Below are 23,384 nucleotides of genomic sequence, written 5' to 3' on the forward strand. Positions count from 1 at the left end.
GCAATTTGTTTAATTGTATACACAATTGTGTAGTTGCTACTCCTGAAAGTTATAAATTAACTTGAATACAGCGGATAGGACTAGTGCCTTAATACCGTCTCTTCTGCAGCGTTCCATTTAACTTCTGTAATTTGAAACAAAGTGACATAATCTGGTTGGGAAATAATATCCTGCCCAATAATTAAAATCTGAACAGTCGATGCAGATTGGATTTCTTGTGCATCATTCTTGGATATTATGACCTGAGCAGAAGGCGCAGTATATTTTGTTTTTCTTTGCTTTTGTATATACCAGAGTTCTTGACAGTTCAACGTTTTCTCAAGCATTTTCGATAATGTATGTATGCCATCCAGTGTGGAGTTTCGGCTTGTGTATGATATGCTGTTGATGTGCATTCAGAGACTCGCTTGGCATTATCTTTCTTCAATCTGTATAATTATTTTGACTTAGTTGTTGCTTAAGTTGGCTTCTACACCTTGGAACCCTTAAGATCTTCAGATATCTTACTGTTGTACGAATGGCAATAATTTATTTTAAAAGCAATTACTTCCGATTTTTTAGTCCACTAAATAATATAGTAGCTTTAAGAATTAGTAACCAGAAAGTTTGAGTTGCCACAGATACTTATAATTTAATCTGTTTTGAGAGAATTTTGTGTTCATGGCAAGTTTCCACTTTTTTTCCTTTGAGAACATAGACTCCCCGTGCACCACATATGTACAACACGGGGCTTACAGAAGTAAGTTAACTAGAACATTAAAGGTTAGATGTATAAATAAACATTAAAAATTACATGCATAAATAAAGCGAACAAAAGCAGAGAAGTTCACTGGTCAAGTCACTCCGAACATTTTCAAATCGTTCTGTAAGCATAATCTAGAACCATCAAATGTAGGGCACGAGAAAATCAAATGTTCCACATCCTGAGGAACTCTTTTTGAACATTCACATAAATTGTTTGATCGTAGATTAAAATGAAACAGATAACTTGCAAATTTACCGTGACCAGATAAAAACTGAGACACTTTAAAATTTAACGAGAGGAAAGACTCTGAATTCAGTCTATGGTAAATAGAAGGAACTTTTTGGTGACTTCCGCATTACAAGATGAAATGTATTCCTCATTCCACATAGCTAAAAGCTTTTTTCATTTCCACTTTGTGAGCACAATTTAAAACGTTCTGTTGCGACATTGTTGCGTATTGTAATTCTATATAGCTTTTATAGCATCTGAAACAGACTATGAATCAAAAACCTAAATTTCACGGTTGTTATTTTGAATTGAGTTTATACTTTCATCTCTACATATAATACAGTCTGTGTGTGCTTTCGTTCGCGCTGCGCGTAAGCTAATAGACCCACGACTACGAAATTTGGTACATAGGTGCATCTAGACGAGTCAGTGCACCTCGAAGCGATTTTTTCGAAATTCGAATTAGAATGTTTTTCTTTCATGTTTTGTGACGAAATCGCGTCATTTTTGAGGCATAATGGGCTATAGGAAAGCGGGATTTTATTCTACACATTCAATTTTAGCATCGTCATGAAACGTAGGCACTTAACTATTTTAAGAACTTAAAATAAATTTCGTGTTTTAATAAATCGATTAAATACGAATTTATTTAACAGAGGGAGCTTAACATCTCTTAAACGGGATTTTTTTCTAAAAACGTTTATTTTTAAAAATGTACAGTTTTTCTTTGATGTTTGGACACGTTAAACTTTTATCCTTGCGACTGCTTTTACAAAAAGAACTTTGGAAAAATTTGTATTTTTAAAAAACATTTTAAACATATTAAGCAGCGTTTGCTGTAATGGACATCATCAGTCATTTTAAGTAAACGTTTCGAGTCCTTGCTATGAATCCTTTCAAAGAATAGCTTCATTTCTCTTGCAGGTTTGGAGTTCTTCGAGGAATATCGTTTTCGGAAGCCTGAAAAAATGGTTTACTATTGGAAGGCGGTATGTAGCAATTCATGTTAAATGTACAAAATAACGTTTGATACAAAGTGTTCTTAAGATGCCTTTGACTCGAAAATTGTATAAATATGGACTGTTCAGAGATTTTCTGCAGATTTATGGCGAAGCTTAATTATCCTCGCTACTTATTCGTCTTATCTAAAGTGTGACTAACAAATTATTTAAGAAGTTTAAATAACTAACCGGGTCCTTTTCGAACCAACTTGTAAGTGGATATTCAGAAGCCCGTTTATCTAATCCCGAAACTGGGAGATGCTTTTGAACAATTACACCGTTATTTTTAGCTTTCCTACTATTAGAAATTATTACTCGACTAACTGAATTGTAGAATCTTAGTCAATATTTTGAATATGAACAGATTTGATGAAACCTTCGGGGTTCAAAAAAATTCAGAATAGAATTTTAGACTCGCTTCAATGTTTATTAACCTTCAGTGGAAGTATTGGCGGATAACTCATCATGGAAATATTTCCGGAATGCGCTCAAGAGTTTATGAAACTTGGTCCGATAAATTACACAGCATCTTTAGTGAAAATTATACTGATATCAGATGATTTAATTCTAGTGAAAGTTGCTAAATGTCATTGAGTATGTAATAAAGAAAAAGGCGGAACAAAACAGTAAACATATTTTTAACCTTCTACTAAAAATTCTTAGTAGCCCAAATGTATTAAATTTTTCTTCAGCTTCAATCTCGCGACACTGCAATTATTTGCATTTTCGGGATGATAACGTAGCTTTTCTGTACTATTGATATAACATAATCCAAGAATCGATTATTAATTTTCATATTTTATACACAAACATCCAACTTCTCTAATTCCACCAAAAATTTTCTCCTTCAAAATATAAAGGGAAAAAGACGGTTTGAAGTGTCACTATAATTGAATATAATTCCATTGAAGCAATATACCAATCCATTTACCTGTTGCTGTTAAAACTAGTATTTTTTAATACCATCTTTCCTTATAAATAAGTCAAAGCTAATCGATGGCAGTTTTTGACACCATTTCTCTGCATATGAAGGGAAAAAACGCGAAGATTCGAGTTGCTTTCAATTTGCTCATTTTTTGTTCACATAAACGAGCTTATTAAACATACTGACAGTAAGAAAAATGCAACTTGAGACTACAGTAACCAACATAATTTGGTTACAACAATGTGGTACGGTCTAATGGCTGCAATATCATACGAGCACTATATTAGAATGTTTATAAAAATTTCGTCAAACTGCATTGGCATTCAAGAAAATTAAATTACTTGTTCTTTAATATTATCAAACTGATAAAGGATACTAATTGTATAGGAAAGAAGGTAATACTTAATCATTTATTATTGAAAAGGCAACTCCACGAATAACCGTCAATATGTTATACTTCAAAAAGTTCGAATTAGAGATGCAAAAACTCCTATTTTCCTCTTTTTGAAATGTTGCGATTTCCTTCAAGTATCAAACAATCTCAGCTTAGAATGGGATAGAAAGTAATTCAATTTTTGAGCCATTTAATTTGCAAGATTCTTGCATGTGAGAACTTGTAAGGTTTACTTGTACGTAAGTAAACTTTGCGAGGAGCTAGTTAATCCACGCGCTGAATATCTTCAATCGAAATGCTGAATGAATTTTCGTGATGCATAATATTTCCAGTAGCAGGTAATATTTGAAATGTTTGAATATAAAACCTATTTCTTTACCTCCTTCATAATGCCAACAGAAAATTTCGATACTTTTGATTAACAGCCTGAACAAGAACAAGTTAACTGGCGACATGAACTATAAAAGCACTTTTTACCTTTGTCTCTCAAATACGGTTAATTCAGGTATATTTGAATACGTGTATGGCAAGTTGGTTGTTATTCCGTGTGTACTCTGAAATAGGGTACAAATAATAAAGCACCAAAATTTCGTCAAGTAATTCTAATCCTATTTGCACGAAACAATTTCGCCACGCTTATTAAGCATTCCAAAATGCAAGAAAAATCAGTAGGAATGCAAAGAATTTAAAATGCGTTAAAAGAAACGTGAGGTAGTTTTAATCGGTTCTAAACTTAAATCGTATCAATATCTTCTCACCACTGCCTTTCCTATTTGGTATTTTGTAGCTAGTTTCTTAGCAACTCTAATTTAGCATAACATGAAATTCAGTCTTTTTCGTTTGCTAACTCTTTTTCAGTTATTAGTGTTTTAAATTGCATCTGATAAACGGGTGTGTGTTTTAACTAGTTTTTCCTAGTTCATTGTTTAATAAAATAATCACTTTCAGATGCTAGGTACCTTTAAAGTGAGTCTGCCTGATATTGATCATAAGACCCTTTTTGACAAGGATATTGAAGATTATGAGGTAAATTCTTAAATTTCATATAAACGGTTTTGCTGTTTATTCACATTTAACTTTTTATTCTAGGATTATCCTAATCATCAAAATATATAAAATTATTTCTCTATTTTGGGAAAATTTCGGCTTGGATAGTATAGTTGTTAGAGGGTGCCACTTCAATTCTAGAATACTTGATCGAATTCTGTGTAAGGACTGAGTTGTTCTTCCCAGTTTCCTCTTACTGGTGTAATGCAGATTTATCCAATGATTTGTTCTATGCCCTGGCTAATGCTCTGATATGAGACGACACATGGCTTCGACTTTCTCGATAAATGCTTATAAAACAATGATTAGCATTTAAAAGAGTGCAGATATACTTACTGCAGAAGTCAGCTTAAACAAATACCATATTGAGTTCTTATAAGTCAAATTTTACATACCGTATTTCCTCGTATATTTCGAAGTCTAGCATTTTAGCGCCAGGTTCTGAATTCTAAAAATTTTCATCTTGTTCAACGCATTCAGAGAACTGACTTCGCTAGGTATTAAAATAATCAGTCCACGTGTCGATTGCTTTAGTCATTTCTAACAATGACGGACCTTCATGAACTTCTTTCGAAGGTCACGTCGGAACTTTTCTTTGTAACCATTGAGCTTATGCTAACGTAATATAAGAATCGACCATTCGTAGAGGACTAAATATGAATTCAGTGTCTATTTCGCGAATTAGCTGCGCATTCATCTTCTATATGGAGGATTTTAGGGGTAAAATGTGGTAGACAACTAATATGAGAAAGAATGAGCAAGATTCAAATGACTGAGAATACGCTTTGGTAATAGCACCCGAGTGTCGCTATAGTAAAAATAAAATGTTAAGTAAAAACTAAAGAATTATTATTCCAAAACGTATGCATTCATCAACGAAGCTGATTCAATCCACTCGTCCTTCGAAAATTATTTGCATAATTCCCCCTGTTGATTTTTCAGATTTTTATAATTAGTATTAATGCTGGAAAATAAGAGAATTCTGTAACTTAATATTTAGCTTTTTGCATGTCCTTAACAATGTTGGAGGACCTAGCAGCTTAGCACGTTTCATTATGGACCAAGCTACCGGGTATCCGGAAGTTTATATTGTTGGAATAATGTCGATCCATTTTAAAGTTGCACCTGAGTAAAGAGACTAATACTTTAAGGCTGCATAAACGAATGTAAATGTGTAATTGGTAGGTTTTCTCATCAGCTACTGAATGAAAAGCAATTCTGTTTACTGTATGTAACTGGTAATGATAATCGTAAACTGTGTTGTTCAGCGTAACTTGAGATATGAATTTTAAATTTAAGCTTGCGATATCTTCTAGTCTTATAATAGAGCTAGTTTTAGCCATATTTTATGGCCCACATAGGGTTTTTCCATGTAACCTTTTTTATCCATTCTATTTCAGCCTTTTAATGGAGTAAGTTAAGGTTCACACTAAATCCGAAAACACGCTGAGTCACGTGCTTAGCATAAGTATGAAGCATTGTCAAATGACGTTCTGCCCGTAAACTTTGTATTTACTCCTTAGATAAAATATATCAAATGCAACAAAAGCGAATTTTTTATTTCGTAACAATTCATTGTTATCTTGAAATACGACAACGTCAATTTTTAAAGTAAAGTGACAAATATTTCGAAAATTCTTTTTCCCTTTCATTTAGTGTTTACAGCTTCTGAGGACTGGGCTAGCGTTCACTCTGATTTAAAGTCCAGGGTAAAACGATTAACAATACGAGATTTGAAGAGTTAAGAGCACAAACCATGTAACTCTAACGAATCGCCACCATTTTCCGCTCTTTATGCCGTTTTGCAAGTAATTCATACATCGAGCTGTGGAAGATCCGTAGTTCGAATTCCGCCGAGGCTGAATAAATCTGCTTTACCTAGTATTTTACACTCATGTTTATAAATTAAGGATAAGTCAAAGTCACGCGGAAATCTGACTTTAAAATAAATATATCACCTGTAATATCACTACACACATCTTCAAGAATCAATGAAAATTTCAGGAAGTAACCAGATGACACCGATGGTACGTCACAATGACGAGAGTGTAAGAGAGTGATATATAAGGAATACAGGCAAAGAAGTAGAATTGTTCGCAGGCGCTTTATAAGCATTTCACTGCAATAACCGAATAGTTATGACACAAAGGACGCATTTGGATGATATTTTACGTGGTAGAATTATCGGCCGTCTGGAATGTGGGCGTACCCAACTGGAAGTATCAAACGAACTTGGAATTGCCCAGAGTGTCATCTCCAGGCTTTGGCAACGATTCCAAGATGATGGTAATGTGAGTAGACGTTACAGCACAGATCGCCCCAGAGTTACAACGCCGAATGAGGACCGGTATTTGGCAGTTACTGCCAAAAGAAACAGGCGGAGCACAGCCTCAGACCTGTCTCGTCAGCTCTCTTCAGCCACTGGTGCGACAATTTCAAGGCAGACCGTGTACAGACGCTTAGGGCAGATTAGTCTATATGCTCGTAGACCTGTCAGATGCGTTCCACTTACTGCAACTCATTGTCGCCTGGAGTAGAGAGCATGCATTGTGGACACCGCAACAGTGGGCTTGTGTGATGTTTTCCGACGAGTCCAGGTTTAGCTTGCAGTCTGATTCTCGCCGGACTTTCATATGGAGAGCTCCAGGTACCCGTTACCACCAAGAAAACATTGAACGACACCGTTACGGTGGTGCAGGAGTGCACGTTTGGGGTGGAATTATTCTGGGTTCCAGAACTGACCTGCATGTTCAAATTGGAACCATGACAAGCCAAATCTATCGGGACTTCATTCTGGAACAACATGTACGTTTGTTTCGGGGCGTCATGGGCGCACAATTTGACAACGCCCGTCCTCACGGTGCAAACATCGTAAGCGAATGCCTTGAATCGGAGGATATCACCCGTATGGAATGACAGCATTCTGGCCGGACTTGAATCCAGTAGAGTACGTGTGGAACATGCTTGGCCGACGAGTTGCAGCCCGTCAACCTCCTCCTACATGTCTACCGGAACTTCAGAGAGCATTGCTTTTTGAGTGGTGTAATATCCCCCAAGATCAGATCGATAATTTGATACTCAGCATGCCTATGCGTTGTACGGACTGTATTGCATCGTCTGGGAGACGTGCAATGTATTAACAAGCATACCAACCATGTAATATTGGTTTTTTGTAAATGGGGGGGGGTTAATTTGCTCCAGGGAGAAAAATCGCTGATTTTTTTAATATCATATAGCGTCTTTTTCTGCTCTTTACCTTTCGTTTAATAAACTTTACAAATAAGTCAAATTTGTTTTGCTTCTAACTCTTCCTTTGCCTCATTTTGCATTATCCTTAATTTATGGACATGAGTGTAAATGAAACCTAAATCTGTAAAACTCTATCTTGGATAGTCTGAAAGAAATGTATTTTTATACAAAATAAAACGCTAGAACTCATTTTACTGTCCTTGTAAATATCCCAATTCAAGCAAAATACTATTTTGAAGCGATAGTACAAAGTATAATATTGAAGTATGCCGAAGACTTAATTGCTCATTTACATAGTTGCATTTGGTATGTTGGTAATAATAACCGCTTAAGGAAAACGAACAAAACTAATGTTCATCTTCTACCTTCCTTGTATTATGCACGTTATGACAGGAAGAATGACCTAATGCTAAAGATTTCAAGTTATAAATGATTAAGAGTTGATATCCAAGTCTCGTATCTCGTCTTTCAATTCCACGTTTATTCTTCCCATCAATGGCAATGGTTGAGAACACTTAACGTTAATAATTCGACTAAGATTGGAATGCCTGCATGAGGTTTTCATGGTGTTTTACTTTGTCCGGTGTAAAGGAAATGGAATCGTGAAAAATTTCGGGTTTTATAGTGCAACGGAAATGTCCATTTTGACTGCTCTTCAATCCATTTGAACGACTTTTTTGCCCGACATCTATACATACGAATAGAATAAAGGAACGTTTCGAAAACAGATTGTAAAATGGATTCAAGTGATTTTTTTGTGGCGTCTGTGCGTACATATCTCGCATAACTCGAACGATTAGCCTTAGAACGTTGTAATTTTGTATATGGGACTTATAGCATCTAGTTGTGCTCCTCGCCCCCATTTTTTGCAGTCGACCATATTAAACACGTATATATACCCACCCTCTTACTTGGTTCAGTAAACTGTTTTTTTTTTTAGATGTCGGTAAATTGTGAATTTTTTGCTTTACAAATTACCGAATTATGTTGTCATTTTCCGGTTAAGTTTCTTATGCTTTTAATTGATCTGCATACAGTAGTTGTAGAATTACAATTTAAACGCTTAAATGGTGCTGGGCCTAACATGGCCGTTATTTGTTTACATTTGAACCTCTTGCTAGAAGAGCATTAAGCCAGCTAGCGCATCAAATGCAGTGTCTTTTTACCCAGTGGGACCCAATGATAACTTAATGATATTTAACTTGTATATTTAATAACTTAATAATATTTTATGTGACGAAAATCTTTTCTTTCTACCCGTTGGTTGGCTGAATTGCTCGTTTTGCCGCAGCAAGTGTAATTTTTAACGAAGATTGAGTTTTTATGTATTTTTGCCCTACTGCGAAGTTAGAACTGAATTTAAATGAGAAATATCTCTAGTAAAATTTGAGGAAATGAACGCATTTTTTTCCTGCACTTCATTTGAACTTAATTGGCGTATAACAGTCATGATACGCGAGATTTTTTTTGTACCGACACGAGTTCCTCGTAGCCTTCCGCAGTGCATCCCTCCTATTACAAATGGCGCTTAAAGGTTTTGCTACTTGTAATCAAACGGCACATGTTCCAGTTCATACTGAACATAATCCTATTTTTGCCTCGTTCCTGAGCATTTTTTAAGTTTAAAGTAATCATTTTACGTTTGACTGTGCCATTCTATTATATAACCGATATGGTAAAGAATTCTTTTGTTTATCGTAAATTCAAAAATACAACTGTATGCAACTAGAATCTGGTAAAATGTGCTCAAAAAATTAATTTTAGCATTTTTACTTTTCAGAAGTGGAATATTCTTGATTTCACACTAAATTATCTTCTGGCCCTATTAACCTATATCACTTACAGTAAGTATCGTTCATGCATTTATAGTAACACTGAAAGGTAAGTTTTTCAATAGTTCTTCCCCTCCCCCTTGGGTTGCTTATCTGTGTCTGTGATTTCTTGTAAAGAAATCTGTGTAATAAGTGTCTTATAAATTCTCCAAATATTACACAGTTAGAAAAATCAAATCAAAATTTGTTTTAAATTTAGTGGATTACGGAAAAAATTACTCGCAACAAAAGATTAAAAGGAAGTAATTTTTCTGTTAAAAGGCAATGTAAGTATTAAAATATTATACTTTAGTTTGTAGCGCTTCTAAGTGATTACTCATATCTAGATTTAAATGACACTAGCTTCTGCATTTTTGAAAATATTTCAAAATTAATGCTTTTAATGAAAGTAAAACGCAAGTATGCTAAAATATTTTCCCTGAGAATATCTCGTCTAAATATAAAAATTAATTTGATATCAAAGTTTTCTCAGGAAAACGGGCTATAATTTGATATTTTTCATTTAATTAAATATACAAGTTATTCAGTCTGACTGAAAAATCTAAGTAACATTAAAGTTTTCCGGTAATTCACGAATCTTGCATTGTGATGCTTAATGGATTTTGTATAACTTAAAAATACGAAAATATGCATTCATAGTGAAATATGCTATTGAATGATTATAATTCTTCAATGAAATTAAAATTTTTAGTTAGTTTGTCTTAAATGTCCTTCACTTCAATAGGTATTTACGAATTCTAATGCTCTGAATTTTGTAAATCGATTATCCATTTTAATTAAAAATTAAATCATTTAATTCAGCTTTCAATAAACTTGATTTCATAAATTGCTCAATTCCATCCAGAAAAAGGGATCCTCGTGCATTGCATGGTCGGAGTGGATCGAACACCCGTCTTCATAACACTGTTACGTCTGTCGCTTTGGGCTGATGGTTTAATCCACCAATCTTTGAGCCCGATAGAGGTGCTTTACCTTTCATTTGCATATGATTGGTATCTGTTTGGGTAAGAATTGTTTCGTAATCAAAGCTGATTTCCTTTCTTTTAAAAGTTTAAAATGTTTTGTACTATGCATGAATTATTTTCTACCTTGCTTTAATGATTTTCTTAATTCTTATTTACAGACACGATTTTCGCACGTGCCTGAAGAGAAATTATGAGGTAATATAACAAGACATTGTAAAACTTTAATGATAATGGAAGTTAATGGCAACATTTAATATTCAAAACGGATTACGCGTATCATTGCGTTATGTACGCGCGCGAAAAAGGGGGACAATTCTATATCTCGCGTTTTACTAGGCGGACTGACGAAATTCAAATCTCGTTTTTCGTGTCTGGAAGCGGGACTTGGGATGTGTATGATTTATATATAACATTGTTGTAAAATAGGTATTTTGATACAAAATCGGACTTTTCTGATACGACATGCACCTTTTTCTCATATTTCGATTCCAAGACCCAAATTATGCTTAATATGAAATTTTGTAAAATTTGATGCTAAATTTACCAGGAATTTAAAAAAATCTATCTTGGCGCACTTTTTCAGTTTGCTACAGTAATTCACTTAGCGAACTTATTATAGCAATCTATTTTCCTTTCCCTTCTTACATTGTGCATGAGTGGGAAAAGTCTCATCATTCCTACTTTCAAGTAATTTTAACAAAGTGCGTAAAACACATTTGATATCATTGCTTTCAACAAATACGGCAGATTTCAAAACGTGCCACTATATAAATTCACTTATCTCAAGAAGTTTTGAATAAAAAAACTAATCTTTTTGCAGTAGATTCGTAATACATCTACTTTAAGGAGATGGTAAAATTTTATTGATTATAACTCAGTTTTTCGAAAGATTTATAAAATTATTTAAAAATACAAATTTTAAAAATGAATCTTAAAATAGAGCGAATTTTATTTGGAATGAACCTAAATTTCGAAATGTGGAAGGAAGAATCAAATAAGTTTAATAAAGATAATAAATATATACCAAATTCAATTACCATGGGAAAGCTAAAATTTTGAGAGCTAATTTTTTAAAAACTACTTGTGCGATTTTTACAAAACTTGGCAGTTTGTCCTAATTTAAGTCTTAGGGTCTGAATATGGAAAATTGGCATTTCATTTCCTTTAAAGTCAGATTTTGTGCCAAAACACTTATATTAGAACTATGCTATATATAAATTTAATATATATCCTAAGTCGCGCTTTCGAGACAAGAACTCAAGTTGAATTTCATCAATTGGTCCAGTAAAACGGGAGGTATAGAACAAACCTCCCATTTTTTTTAGTTTAAAGGGGGCAATTTGCCCTGAATGTTATTTTCGTTTTGGTATTTTGCTTTGGTTCACTCTTAATGTCCGATTCACTTTTCAAATTGTTGCCACCAAATATTATCGCCCTGTATTATATTTAAAGAAATTAAGTTTATCTCAAGCGCGGCACTGTGTATCGGAAATTCTAAAGATACGCTCATTTTAAAATTTTGCGTTATTGCTATTGAACTGAATTTTATGTTTTAAGTGCGAAGAACATATTTAATAAATGGAGGTAATACACAAGTCGTTAAAAGCCCCTTTGGACTTTAAACCTGAAAGTTTCAGATTTTAATTTTGTTTGGGGGGAGGGGTGCATGGTACATGATCATTCGTGCCAGTATGAGATGAATAAAGGGAATTCCCTTCCTTTCTAGTACATCACTCGTTGCATTCTAAATGCCTTCTCTTTCAGTACAATATCTTTCAGTACCAATTTTTAGAATAGTCTAGTAATTACAAAATTTTCAGCGGTGCATTTTGTTGTAGCTTGTTTGGCGAGAAATATGGTTAAAAATACACAGGTAATCCGTGTAATGCCTAGGGTTATCAATTTACGCACGTGTACCTAACTTTCATTTCACGTACGCAAGTACTTTGTTTATTGCCTAGTAAACATTTTCTGATCTGTTTATTGAATAGTAGCATATTAAAATATTTAGCTATCATCCATCTTATACAGGCCTCACCAGATGTTTTAAGCGGTTACTGTCTCTGATTATTAGCAGTTCGATCCTGGGTTTGAACATGACTTTCGAGAGGGAGAAGGCCATGACATTAAAAAAACATGGTGGAGCTTCCCGTCCAATGTTATCGTCGGAAAGTCGTCTGGATTTTCAAATTTTCGTTGGAAATATAACTTTATCATATTGCTTAGTTAATTAAAATAGCTGAAAGGAGGCTTTATATACATTATTTTCACTCTTTAGGCTTTTTACAGATATTTTAATTAACTTTGTGCATAAATATAATTGAAAGAACCGAAGAACAAACGAACATTTTACAAAAATTTAAACTAATTGAAAATTGCCACTATCATGATAAATTGGGAAGGGGCTCTTAAGCTAATTATTTTACCTAAGCTCAAATATTAATTTATTCGAGATTCAAAGCAAAATATATATCCACCAACTTCCATATCTCCAACGTATGTGAATGAATGCTATATAAATTGGCTAATAAATGTCACAAAAAATATACAAGAAACGTACCTAAATCTTGTAACGAAAAGTCTTCCAAAATTCATATTTGAAATGAGAACCTAACAAACATACACTATTTTAAAATATTAAAAAAAATTTAAATATTTTAAAATAGTGTATGTAGACATATTTAGTGTATGTGGCAATATTTTAAACTCATGGACTATGCAGTGTTTGAAAGTTACCAGAAAAAGTAACATAATTACTATTTCCAATTAATAAAAAATCATTTAGTGTTTTTTAAATAAAAAGCTGTTAAAACTACAATAATTAGTAGCAATGCTGATGATTTTTAACGTTTCTTTCGATCATATGTAAATATATTTATATACACTTAATTTAAACAATGGCTGATTCTCACGGCATTTTATTTTTTCTTCAAATTCCTTTGGGTACTTTCCCTTGGATACTGCGCAGAAATGATTTGAATAATATACACAATAGTAAGAACTGCACATTTAAATCTGCTCTTCATTAAATAGCACACAACAAAGTTTTTCCTTATCTTGAATTCTTTTTGCCATCACAAGCATGTACAAAAATTAACAATGAAAATTGAATGTTTTCTAATGTAATAATTAAACAACTTGCAACATTTGTATTCATACCAAGAGATACTACAAATTCCAAGAGAAAAATAACAGAACTGCAATTTGCACTTAATGTAAAATTTAATGTTTTTAAATATTATGATTAAAAATGCAATAATTATGGATTACAATATTTAGTAGTAATGCTGGTGTTTCTTAGCACCATTTCTTTCAATCATATGCAGGTATATATACATATTTTTAGCTTCTAAATTTTGGGATAATGGGAATTACGATTATCATTTATATGCTTTTTATTGCCAGTTGTGTATGTTTATTAGGTTATTTCATTTCAAATATGAATGTTGGAAGGCTTTTTTTGTTAAAAGATTTAGGTATGCTTTTTGTATGAAATATTTATCACATTTATTAGCTAATTTATATAGTATTTCATTTACATACGCTGGAGATATAGAAGTTGATGGTTATATATTTTGCTCTGAAACTCTAATACTTGAGCCTAGGTAAAATATTAATTATCTGAAGAACCCCTTCCCAATTTATCATGACGGTGTCAATTTTCAATCAGCGTTTTAAATTTCTGTAAAATGTTTTCGGTTCTTTCAATTATATATGCACAAAGTTAAAGTATCTGTAAAAAGCTTAAGTGTGTATGTATATAAAGCCTCTGTGCATTGATAACCATGTGTTGCTTGCCGAAGATGATTGTACCAACTCCGCTGCATGCAAATGCTGAAACATTTATCAGAGGATGTATAACCCTTAAGCGCAGGTGTTTCCTGTGCGTGAAATGCAGAGAAAATTCAATATTTTCTGTATTGGCATTGTTTCTCTGCGTCGGCGTATACTTGGAAACGATCGGCTTAAACTGCCATACATGGAGAGAAATTAAAAACTGAGATTTTACCCCTGGCGTCGATTTAATTATCGATTTCTAACAACTTCATTGTTAACCTAAACATTCAAACAAAATGTGTTCACAAACACTTAATTGTATACTGCTTTTAAAATTTATAAAAGTCTGTTTTATTAATCATCGAAAAGCTACTACTTCCAACAGCTTGAAATGATTTGTATTGGAATACGTACAGTAGATATTTATAGAAAGTGCATAAAATGAATCTTTTGATCAAGATTCATCTCGATGATCACCAGCATAGGAGTCTTCGCGGTTATATTCTTTTACTTCGTGTGGTCATTAACTCCTCGCAGAGATCAGTATCTGCAATAATAAGTATCAAAAGAAAATGCTATTCGATAGAATCTTAATATGAAGGAAGTTTTACAATAAGTTGCACTTCATAACATTAAATGTTAATATATTATAAAAGATAAGCTTAAGGCAAGAAAAACGCACCTTAGCTTTAACTTTGTCATAATGGCAGATGAAATCAAAGTGATGGTTTATATAGCAGAGTATAAAAGTGTTCAACCGGTGTTGGTCGAAATGGAATTGAACCACCGCGAAGATTATTCATGGTGCGTTTTAACCCTTTTTTATAGAAAGAGTAAGGTATGTGCAAAATTGTTTTTATTCTCTGTGAAGATACTGCAGTTTGAAAAGGTAGACACTAGACTCTGCAAATCTAGGACTGTAGCCGAAAAGTATACCTTCGAATCTGAATGCAGTTCACAATGAAATGTAGAACAATATAAAGAGTTGTTTTCAATAACGTTTCTTCTATAGTTTCTGTATACAGTCATCTGTATTTCCAAATAAGTGTCCTCGAGTTGTTGGCAGGTCAGCTTGAAGGTTCATAATGCAAAGAATTAATTCATAGGAAAGAAGCGGCCGATATTTGTAGTGGTAGGAGAATGGAATTCGATATTTGTGGATTTTCTTTTCCCAATGACAGGTGCTTGCCTATAGCTACTTCTAAAGTCAGAAGTGGTGGCCATTTTATTGTGGAAGCACCTAACAGACTGTCACCGTTACCTCGTATAGAGGGACAATTTTACATCCATGCCTTCTCCGGGATTCGAACCCGGACCGTTCGGTATCGCAGTCAGACTTCCCCCTAAACACTACCGTCTGGGTGCCTGTATTTGTGGGATTTTTCAGTCCAAAGTGGGTTTCAGGTCTTTAAATTATTTTAATGTTTTCAAATAATTTACTAAGAGTTTAATTCAGTTATAAATGGATCTTTCGTTGTGTTAGAACTAAATGGAATTCTTAATGTTAATTGAATTTGTTATATACTTTTCCTGATTAAACAGCATACGAAATGCGCTTGTGTCCTGTAAATTTCTTAGCGTTTTAATTAACCAACTTGCCGTCCTCTCATTACACTACGATTGTGTTATCCCATTTCTCAATATTTTCTTCTGTTGCTACGCGACTCTTAATTGATGTGTTTATTGTGAATGGCGAAAATATTTTTCTTTATTTATCCGCTAAATTCAGGGTCCGTTTATAAAGTCTATTCCTAAAAACGTTATACTCAAATTTATTCCTATGATCAAAATATTCATTAAATGTTGTATTGATGTTACATTTTGTACTAATTCTAACGCAAATATTAACATTTCAGATAATGCACTTTTGTTTCAACACCGTAAATCTTATTTCACCCAGCAAGTTCTCATTGAGGTGAGTACTTCGTAAGACGTTGTCCTGTAAATGTTCAGTACATATATTGAATTTTATTTTCCAGTGCGATTCATCTGCTATTTAGTTGACGAAAATGCTATTTTTAGTGGATTTCTTGTAATTTCTCACCATAATGTGCACTGACGAGTCAAAATATTATGACCATCCCCACATTTTTCAAAGAACTTGTGTGGGTGGTATTTAACTGCTGCTGGAAAAGGTAAGAAATCATTCTTATACTTTTGCAAGTGATGGGAAAGGCTGCTATCTAAGCGAATTTGATCGAGGGCAGATTGTAACGGCCTGAAGACTCGGAACGACTATCTCCGAAACTGCGACTGGTAGTTTGTTCACGATCTACCGTTATTAGTATTCATGCAAAGTGTATAAATGGTGAACTAGCAATGGACGCCAATGTGTTGGACGTCCACGCATCATCAAAGAAAAATTCTTCGGATATTGTTCCGCTCGATACAGCAAAATCAGCGCCAGACAAAGATCTACATTGCATTCGACTCTCAGCTGAGTCAAAGTGCGAGTGCTTCGAAACAGAGTTCAGCGGACACTTTGGATACGGGATTGCGGATCTGGATCGTCAGTCTCGCATCTAGCGTCTACTTTTTAAAAGTAATTACCAGTAATTATCTTGTCCCCTGGGCTCTCGCTTCAATTTTTTAATTAAATCAAAGGCGCACTGTCTTGTGTACCGCGTTCTGGGAACGAAAAACTTAGAAAACACAGGTGGCAAGTCAGGAAAATCAATCTTTCTTAACAGTTCAAAATTCTTAAAAGTATGCTGAATTAAGATCATTTAAGCAATAACTTGCCTTTGTAAATAATTGTAGGTGCGGATCGTATCTTGCATACAAAGAGCAAGCTACGTGAGCGTTTATAGAGCAGGAGAAACAAGTACATCGTAAAAGTCGCATGACGTAAAGTTCAAATTTAGATTGGACCATGCCCTAAGCAGGAGGTTCTGATAATGAAACGCAAAACTAATTAATTCTATTTGTCTTGTAAATTCTAATATTTTAAATAATTAGCACTTTCTTTTGTCCTTTTAAGAATTTTTTTTAATTGAAGTAAAACAACTCTTAAACGAAAATAAGCTATTTCTGGGAAGCCCATATGAGGTCACGTATAAAATGGGAACTGAATATGGGAGTATTCCGGTCTGTAATTCAGAGATCATAATCAATGTCCACGTTCGTTTGCAATTTTAAAATACACGGTTCAATGGCTTTGCTAAACTCAAAGTCCGTTGTAGTTGCACAAAATCACTTTTCACAATAACACATTAACTTGGCTATATACAGGTACATAAACGGTGCACAGTTCAGGCTTTGTCAAAATGATACTAAATCACCAAGTATGGTGCGATAACACTAAACACAACTTGAAAGATAAATATGAAAGAATACGAAATATTTACACTGCACACCACCACCACCACCGGGGATTGTGGTGAATTGAACGTGGGCCTTTACTAAGCTCTCCAAAGCTTTCTCCATTGTTTGGGGTTTGAGAATCCTTTTCTATTTTTTCTCCTCCAAAAGACTGATACTAGCAATACTCACTTAATTCCTTCTTTTAATCTAGTCTCATTATTAGGGCAATTATCTTTAGAAAGTGCTTCGTGCTTCTTCATTATTTTATTTAAAAATGCTCTTAAGTTTGAATCTGTACAGAGCTCGCATGCTTGCTCAAATTTAGTTTCCTCTATCTGGAAAAACCTAATCTGCTGCTAACTCGCTCCGTTGGCACGATAATGCATCCTCAAGGAAAAAAATACCATTCTTGCCAATACGATTCAATCCGCCAGGCCTCCTTCACTTTTCAAAGTCTCGAAAAAATCTTTATCTAAGATAGTGATTTACCTTGACAAGCCAAGACTCTCAAAACCCGACCTCGTCTCTCGGAGCTCAGCAGTCGAGTGAAAAAGTAATGACAAGATTGCGCAGCACACGTGGCTCAAGTACCTCTGTTGACCAAGGCATAATTGTCAACTCCGCCTACAATGCGGCCAGGAAGCATATAAGCATTCTGTACAGCGCCACCCGCGTAGGGAAAAATTTCTTCTTGTGATTGGATATGGCTTCCCATGGCATTTCCCCTACGCTTAGGAACGCCTTGCTTTGGCTCGAGGGTACATCACCATACCGTTTGTTTATATTTTGATAGCAGTAAAGAAAAATTATTACATTCGTTGTATTTTTGTTGCTATGATATTGCACTTCTTACAACACTGTAGTGTGGTGAATTTAATATAAAAAGTAGTGAATTTTTTCCTAGAGAAAAAGTATTTCTTTTTGCAAACTCCCTAAATGTGTATTAGTATTAAGTGCAGAGATTTTTAATAAATGTATTCTTAATTTAAAACCCTTCATATTAAAGGGTGTTGTGATTATCAATTAACTATACCTTTATTATATATCCATTCTCTGACGATGTAATCTGCGAAAGCATGAGAAGTCGGTTTTCGGAAATAGCAAAGCTAAGATTAGGGAGCTAACATTACACAAGTACACAATAAATACACAATATTTATAATCGGTTTGAAAAAGTAAAATTTATTTTTGAAGTTAACATAGATTTGAAACAGCGAAGTAGATGCGTATTGTAAATTGAATAATATTACTTTATGAATATTGCCCATTTTTTTAATGTGTAACTTTTGTTACTGTGCATAAAAATGTTTGTCAGAAAAGGAAGTTCGATTTCTTATACACTTACACTAAATTCAGCAGCAATACTGAAAGTACTTTTTTCTTTCATTTAAGGCAACAGATGTATTAAAATGACATGGACATTAACACGAAAATAGCATAAAATTTGCAAAGGAAATATTTTCTTCAATGTGGAAGAAACGGAATGCAACACAACTGCAATAATATACTTACTAGCAGACAATGCCTTTAAAGCTGGATAGAGATCATCGTGTTTTGGTTTTTGCACTAAATTCATTCATCTGTTTATGTAATCTAAGCGCCCAAGACCGTTTCTGATATTAATAGCATCTATGAACGATTTTATAATTTTATTCTTCCGTGAAACAGGAAGCCATCTGCAAAACGCTGCATCTAAATTTTTCTTTTCAAAGAAAACAAAGGATAATTTTCGGGCATTTCGTGTCACTCATGCGCGTTATTCAACGAAAACAAAACCGTAACAACCCCGCGTAAACGTCATTACTCCAAGAGAAAATGTTGTCATCTGAAAGTATGTCCAAACACAACTACGGATTCTTCCCTATGCATGTGGCGCGGTACAGAATGCTTATATGCGCCCGGGAACATCGAGACTGGACCATGGATAAGTTGGAATACAGTTTTCTGGTCATATGAATCATGATTTCTCGTTCACCACGTCAATGGTCGTGTCAGGTTACGCCGTCCTCCAGGCTAACAGTTGCTTCGCCTCCTTGCACACCAGCCTCATACACAAGTAGGTGGTGGCGGTATTATACTTCAGGGAGACGTTCTCATGGGCGACTCTAGGACCCTTAGTTGTAATGGAACAGACCATGAAAGCTGCGGATTATCTGAACATAACAGTGCCCACCAGCGGCCGAGCGGTAAAGTCGCTGAACACTGGTAGTTCGGTCCGAGGTTCGAATCCCGCGAACGGGCTGGCTGCATGGGCGTTTTCGTGGTTTTCCCCATGTGTAACGTGTATACGAGCCAGTTTCCCTTAGAAAGTCCTCCACGAAAGGCATCCCTCCCCTTAGGCAGATAGCCCTAGTGTGCTTTGCCATAATTAAATACACCACACCATACTAGCAGACAATGCCTTTAAAGCTGGATAGAGATCATCGTGTTTTGGTTTTTGCACTAAATTCATTCATCTGTTTATGTAATCTAAGCGCCCAAGACCGTTTCTGATATTAATAGCATCTATGAACGATTTTATAATTTTATTCTTCCGTGAAACAGGAAGCCATCTGCAAAACGCTGCATCTAAATTTTTCTTTTCAAAGAAAACAAAGGATAATTTTCGGGCATTTCGTGTCACTCATGCGCGTTATTCAACGAAAACAAAACCGTAACAACCCCGCGTAAACGTCATTACTCCAAGAGAAAATGTTGTCATCTGAAAGTATGTCCAAACACAACTACGGATTCTTCCCTATGCATGTGGCGCGGTACAGAATGCTTATATGCGCCCGGGAACATCGAGACTGGACCATGGATAAGTTGGAATACAGTTTTCTGGTCATATGAATCATGATTTCTCGTTCACCACGTCAATGGTCGTGTCAGGTTACGCCGTCCTCCAGGCTAACAGTTGCTTCGCCTCCTTGCACACCAGCCTCATACACAAGTAGGTGGTGGCGGTATTATACTTCAGGGAGACGTTCTCATGGGCGACTCTAGGACCCTTAGTTGTAATGGAACAGACCATGAAAGCTGCGGATTATCTGAACATAACAGTGCCCACCAGCGGCCGAGCGGTAAAGTCGCTGAACACTGGTAGTTCGGTCCGAGGTTCGAATCCCGCGAACGGGCTGGCTGCATGGGCGTTTTCATGGTTTTCCCCATGTGTAACGTGTATACGAGCCAGTTTCCCTTAGAAAGTCCTCCACGAAGGCATCCCTCCCCTTAGGCAGATAGCCCTAGTGTGCTTTGCCATAATTAAATACACCACCTGAACATAACAGCGGATCAATTGCACCCCCTCATGACGTCTATCTTTCCAAATGGAAATAGAATCTTCTAACAGGGCAACGCTCCATGTCGCACTGCTCAAATTGTGTTTTTCGAGGAGCTTAAGGATTAATTCCGATTAATGTCCTGTTCACCTAAATTGCCGGTCTTGACACGATAGAGAACATTTGGGATGTGATGGAGCGGCAGCTCGGAGTTCAAACACTACTATATGGAAGATCTCGACTTTGCTTGACCACTGCTTACATATTTCCTACTGTCTGTCTCTAGTCATTTACAAAGAAGTATCCATGCTACGACGAGTTGCAGCTGTTTTGCAGGCCAAAGATCCGCAAAGTATTGCTGAGTAGGCGGTCCGAATTTTACGTACTCACTTGGGTTTTAATTGTATTTTTACATTTCTTCTGGTTCTATTTCTGTTCTGTTATTGTGACTTAAATCACTTATCGACTGATTATCAGATCAAGTAAAGAATTCATATAATTACAAAGGTGCAATGGTTGTACCTGTCGCTAACGTATAATAATTTTTAAGGACAATCGCATGAGAAATAAGTTCTCGTCCACCTTCCTGTTCCAGTAAGCTCGTAAAATTTCCGTTCTACACTAAAGTGCACTCATGATACTAAGCCACTACATTCACGCCTTCTGTGATTCGGGCTCGAGGTTATGGTAGTAGGCTATTCTACCACTACACCTACAGTGCATGAGATTTCTCATTATTCTCATTAAGTGGATGGTTGCATGCGTAACATTTTTCCCAACTCGAATAGCCCTCTTAAGCATTTTTATTAGTTCGTAGTAAATTGAGCAACATGAATCTTATTTCATGAACCAATCTTAATTTAACGAAGAATTGGTTAATAACAGTATCAAGTGCCCCACCAACTGCCGAATGTTTAAGACTTGGAATGGTGGTAGTTCTAGGGCTCGAATATGGGTTGGCTGCGTGGTTGGGTTTGGTAGTTTTTCCATTCATGAAATGAATAAACCAATCCACGAAGGCATCGCTCCCTATCCATTATATTCTTTTCCATGTTCAGTCTACCCGCATCAAGTGTAAAATCATCACTCGAAAATCTAAAGCAGTTTTGAACATGCCTCAACATAAATCACCTTCTCGAGACTTTTGCATGCTGTGATAAATTCCTATCGACGTTCTTCATTAATAACACGCGCATGCGATTCCCACTCCACATTCCGACTTCCTGAGTTGGTTATTTGAATACGGCAAAGCCACAAGGGCTATCTGCCCGAGAGGAAGGATTCCTTAATGAAACTTTTCTGATGGAAACTGTCTCGTATCCATGAAAACAAATTATGCAGCGAGCCCGTTCTCCTGATATCCATCTAAACTAAGTCTATATATCTACCTTGTTTAGGTTGCAAACATACAGCTGTCTTAACCCCTCGGACATTGGTAGGGCTCATGAAATTCCTGAAAAGAGCTAAACAATATAGGTAACATTTTGTTCAGTTGAATAAGGTTGCCCTAGCATTGCCTTTACCTACTCAACTACCGAGGTCAAACTAGTTATAAAGCTCTTATGAAAATTGGTTGCATTAAATAAAATTGCTCTATAAAACAATCAAATGAGTAAACATTGTAATTCTACTTGTAAAAGTTATTTTCATCATAATCTGCATCACATATGAATGTAATGTAGTACATCTTTTCGCAGTTGAAGGATATCTCGTTCTTATTCTGCACAATTGAGACATCTTTAGATGTCTCAATTGTGCGTACTGTTAGAATAACAATGGAAGGTTATTAACTGGATTTCAAGTCTTTGTAGCGATCTTTACCTACGGTATGCTAAAAGTAGTGTAAATCTGAATCGGAAATGCTTCTTTTAAAAATGATCTTTCAGGATATTTGATCGGCTTTGATTATCTTTCAGGAAACCTGAGGAGCTAACTACAGAGGAATGTGCAAGTTCTAGTGCTGCAGCTCCAACTAACCGAGAGAGAAAGCTTAATACAGTAAAGGAACTGTTTCTGGAGGCTTACGATAAGATGTTAAAGAGACCTGCACTTCCCTCACCGAAAAAACGCCATAGTTGATTTGGTGATACTGAGTTACTGCTGAAATTGTCTTTTTTAATGTTTTTCATGCATGGACACTATTTTGTACTTATTCTAATTTTTTATATTAAGCTATTCTTTTCTAAAGTTTTTAATAAGGCTGCATTTCGTATTCTCTTACCTGAATATTTCTGTTCATATTTCTAGATAATTTTAATAAAGTAATTTTAAAAAATTTTAAGTTTTTATTCCTCCGAAAATGCATCTAATTCATTGCTAAAACTGATTAATGTAAATGATTCATTGGTCACTTTTCAGAAAGGACTTTTTATGAAATATAAAATCGCTGAATCTTTCAGACTCCTTTATCTGACATTTATAATCATTTAAAATACTTTCCAGCGTACATTTTGTCATTTCAAAACTGTTAAAACTTCATTAATCTCATCTAGTTTCTTTTACAGACCTCATTTGAAATAAAAAAATTGAAAATGTAAATCCTTTAACTTGTGAAACCAATGATTCGGCTAAAAGCTTCACAAACATAAAGCCAAACACTGATTAAAAGCATTACGATCAATAACGGCTAAGGGTTAGCCGCAAGATCCCATGTAACTA

The 23,384-nt window shown here is 35.1% G+C and overlaps 1 protein-coding gene across 1 annotated transcript in view; it reads left to right on the forward strand.

Annotated features, from left to right (window-relative positions):
- Positions 1–22,860, forward strand: part of LOC146995425 (phosphatidylinositol-3,5-bisphosphate 3-phosphatase MTMR14-like) — a 44,300-nt gene extending 21,440 nt beyond the window's left edge. The window contains exons 9-15 of the mRNA XM_085823793.1: positions 1,898–1,962; positions 4,242–4,319; positions 9,370–9,433; positions 10,266–10,425; positions 10,545–10,581; positions 16,020–16,078; positions 22,643–22,860. Of these exons, the coding sequence (XP_085679919.1) occupies positions 1,898–1,962; positions 4,242–4,319; positions 9,370–9,433; positions 10,266–10,425; positions 10,545–10,581; positions 16,020–16,078; positions 22,643–22,805 (626 nt within the window). The 3' untranslated portion in view covers positions 22,806–22,860. The remainder of the gene's footprint in view (positions 1–1,897; positions 1,963–4,241; positions 4,320–9,369; positions 9,434–10,265; positions 10,426–10,544; positions 10,582–16,019; positions 16,079–22,642) is intronic.
- Positions 22,861–23,384: the final 524 nt, after the last annotated feature.

Source organism: Stegodyphus dumicola, chromosome 9 (genome assembly GCF_044657685.1).
Source record: "Stegodyphus dumicola isolate Sdum_Otavi_A_Nest chromosome 9, ASM4465768v1".
NCBI lineage: Eukaryota > Metazoa > Arthropoda > Arachnida > Araneae > Eresidae > Stegodyphus > Stegodyphus dumicola.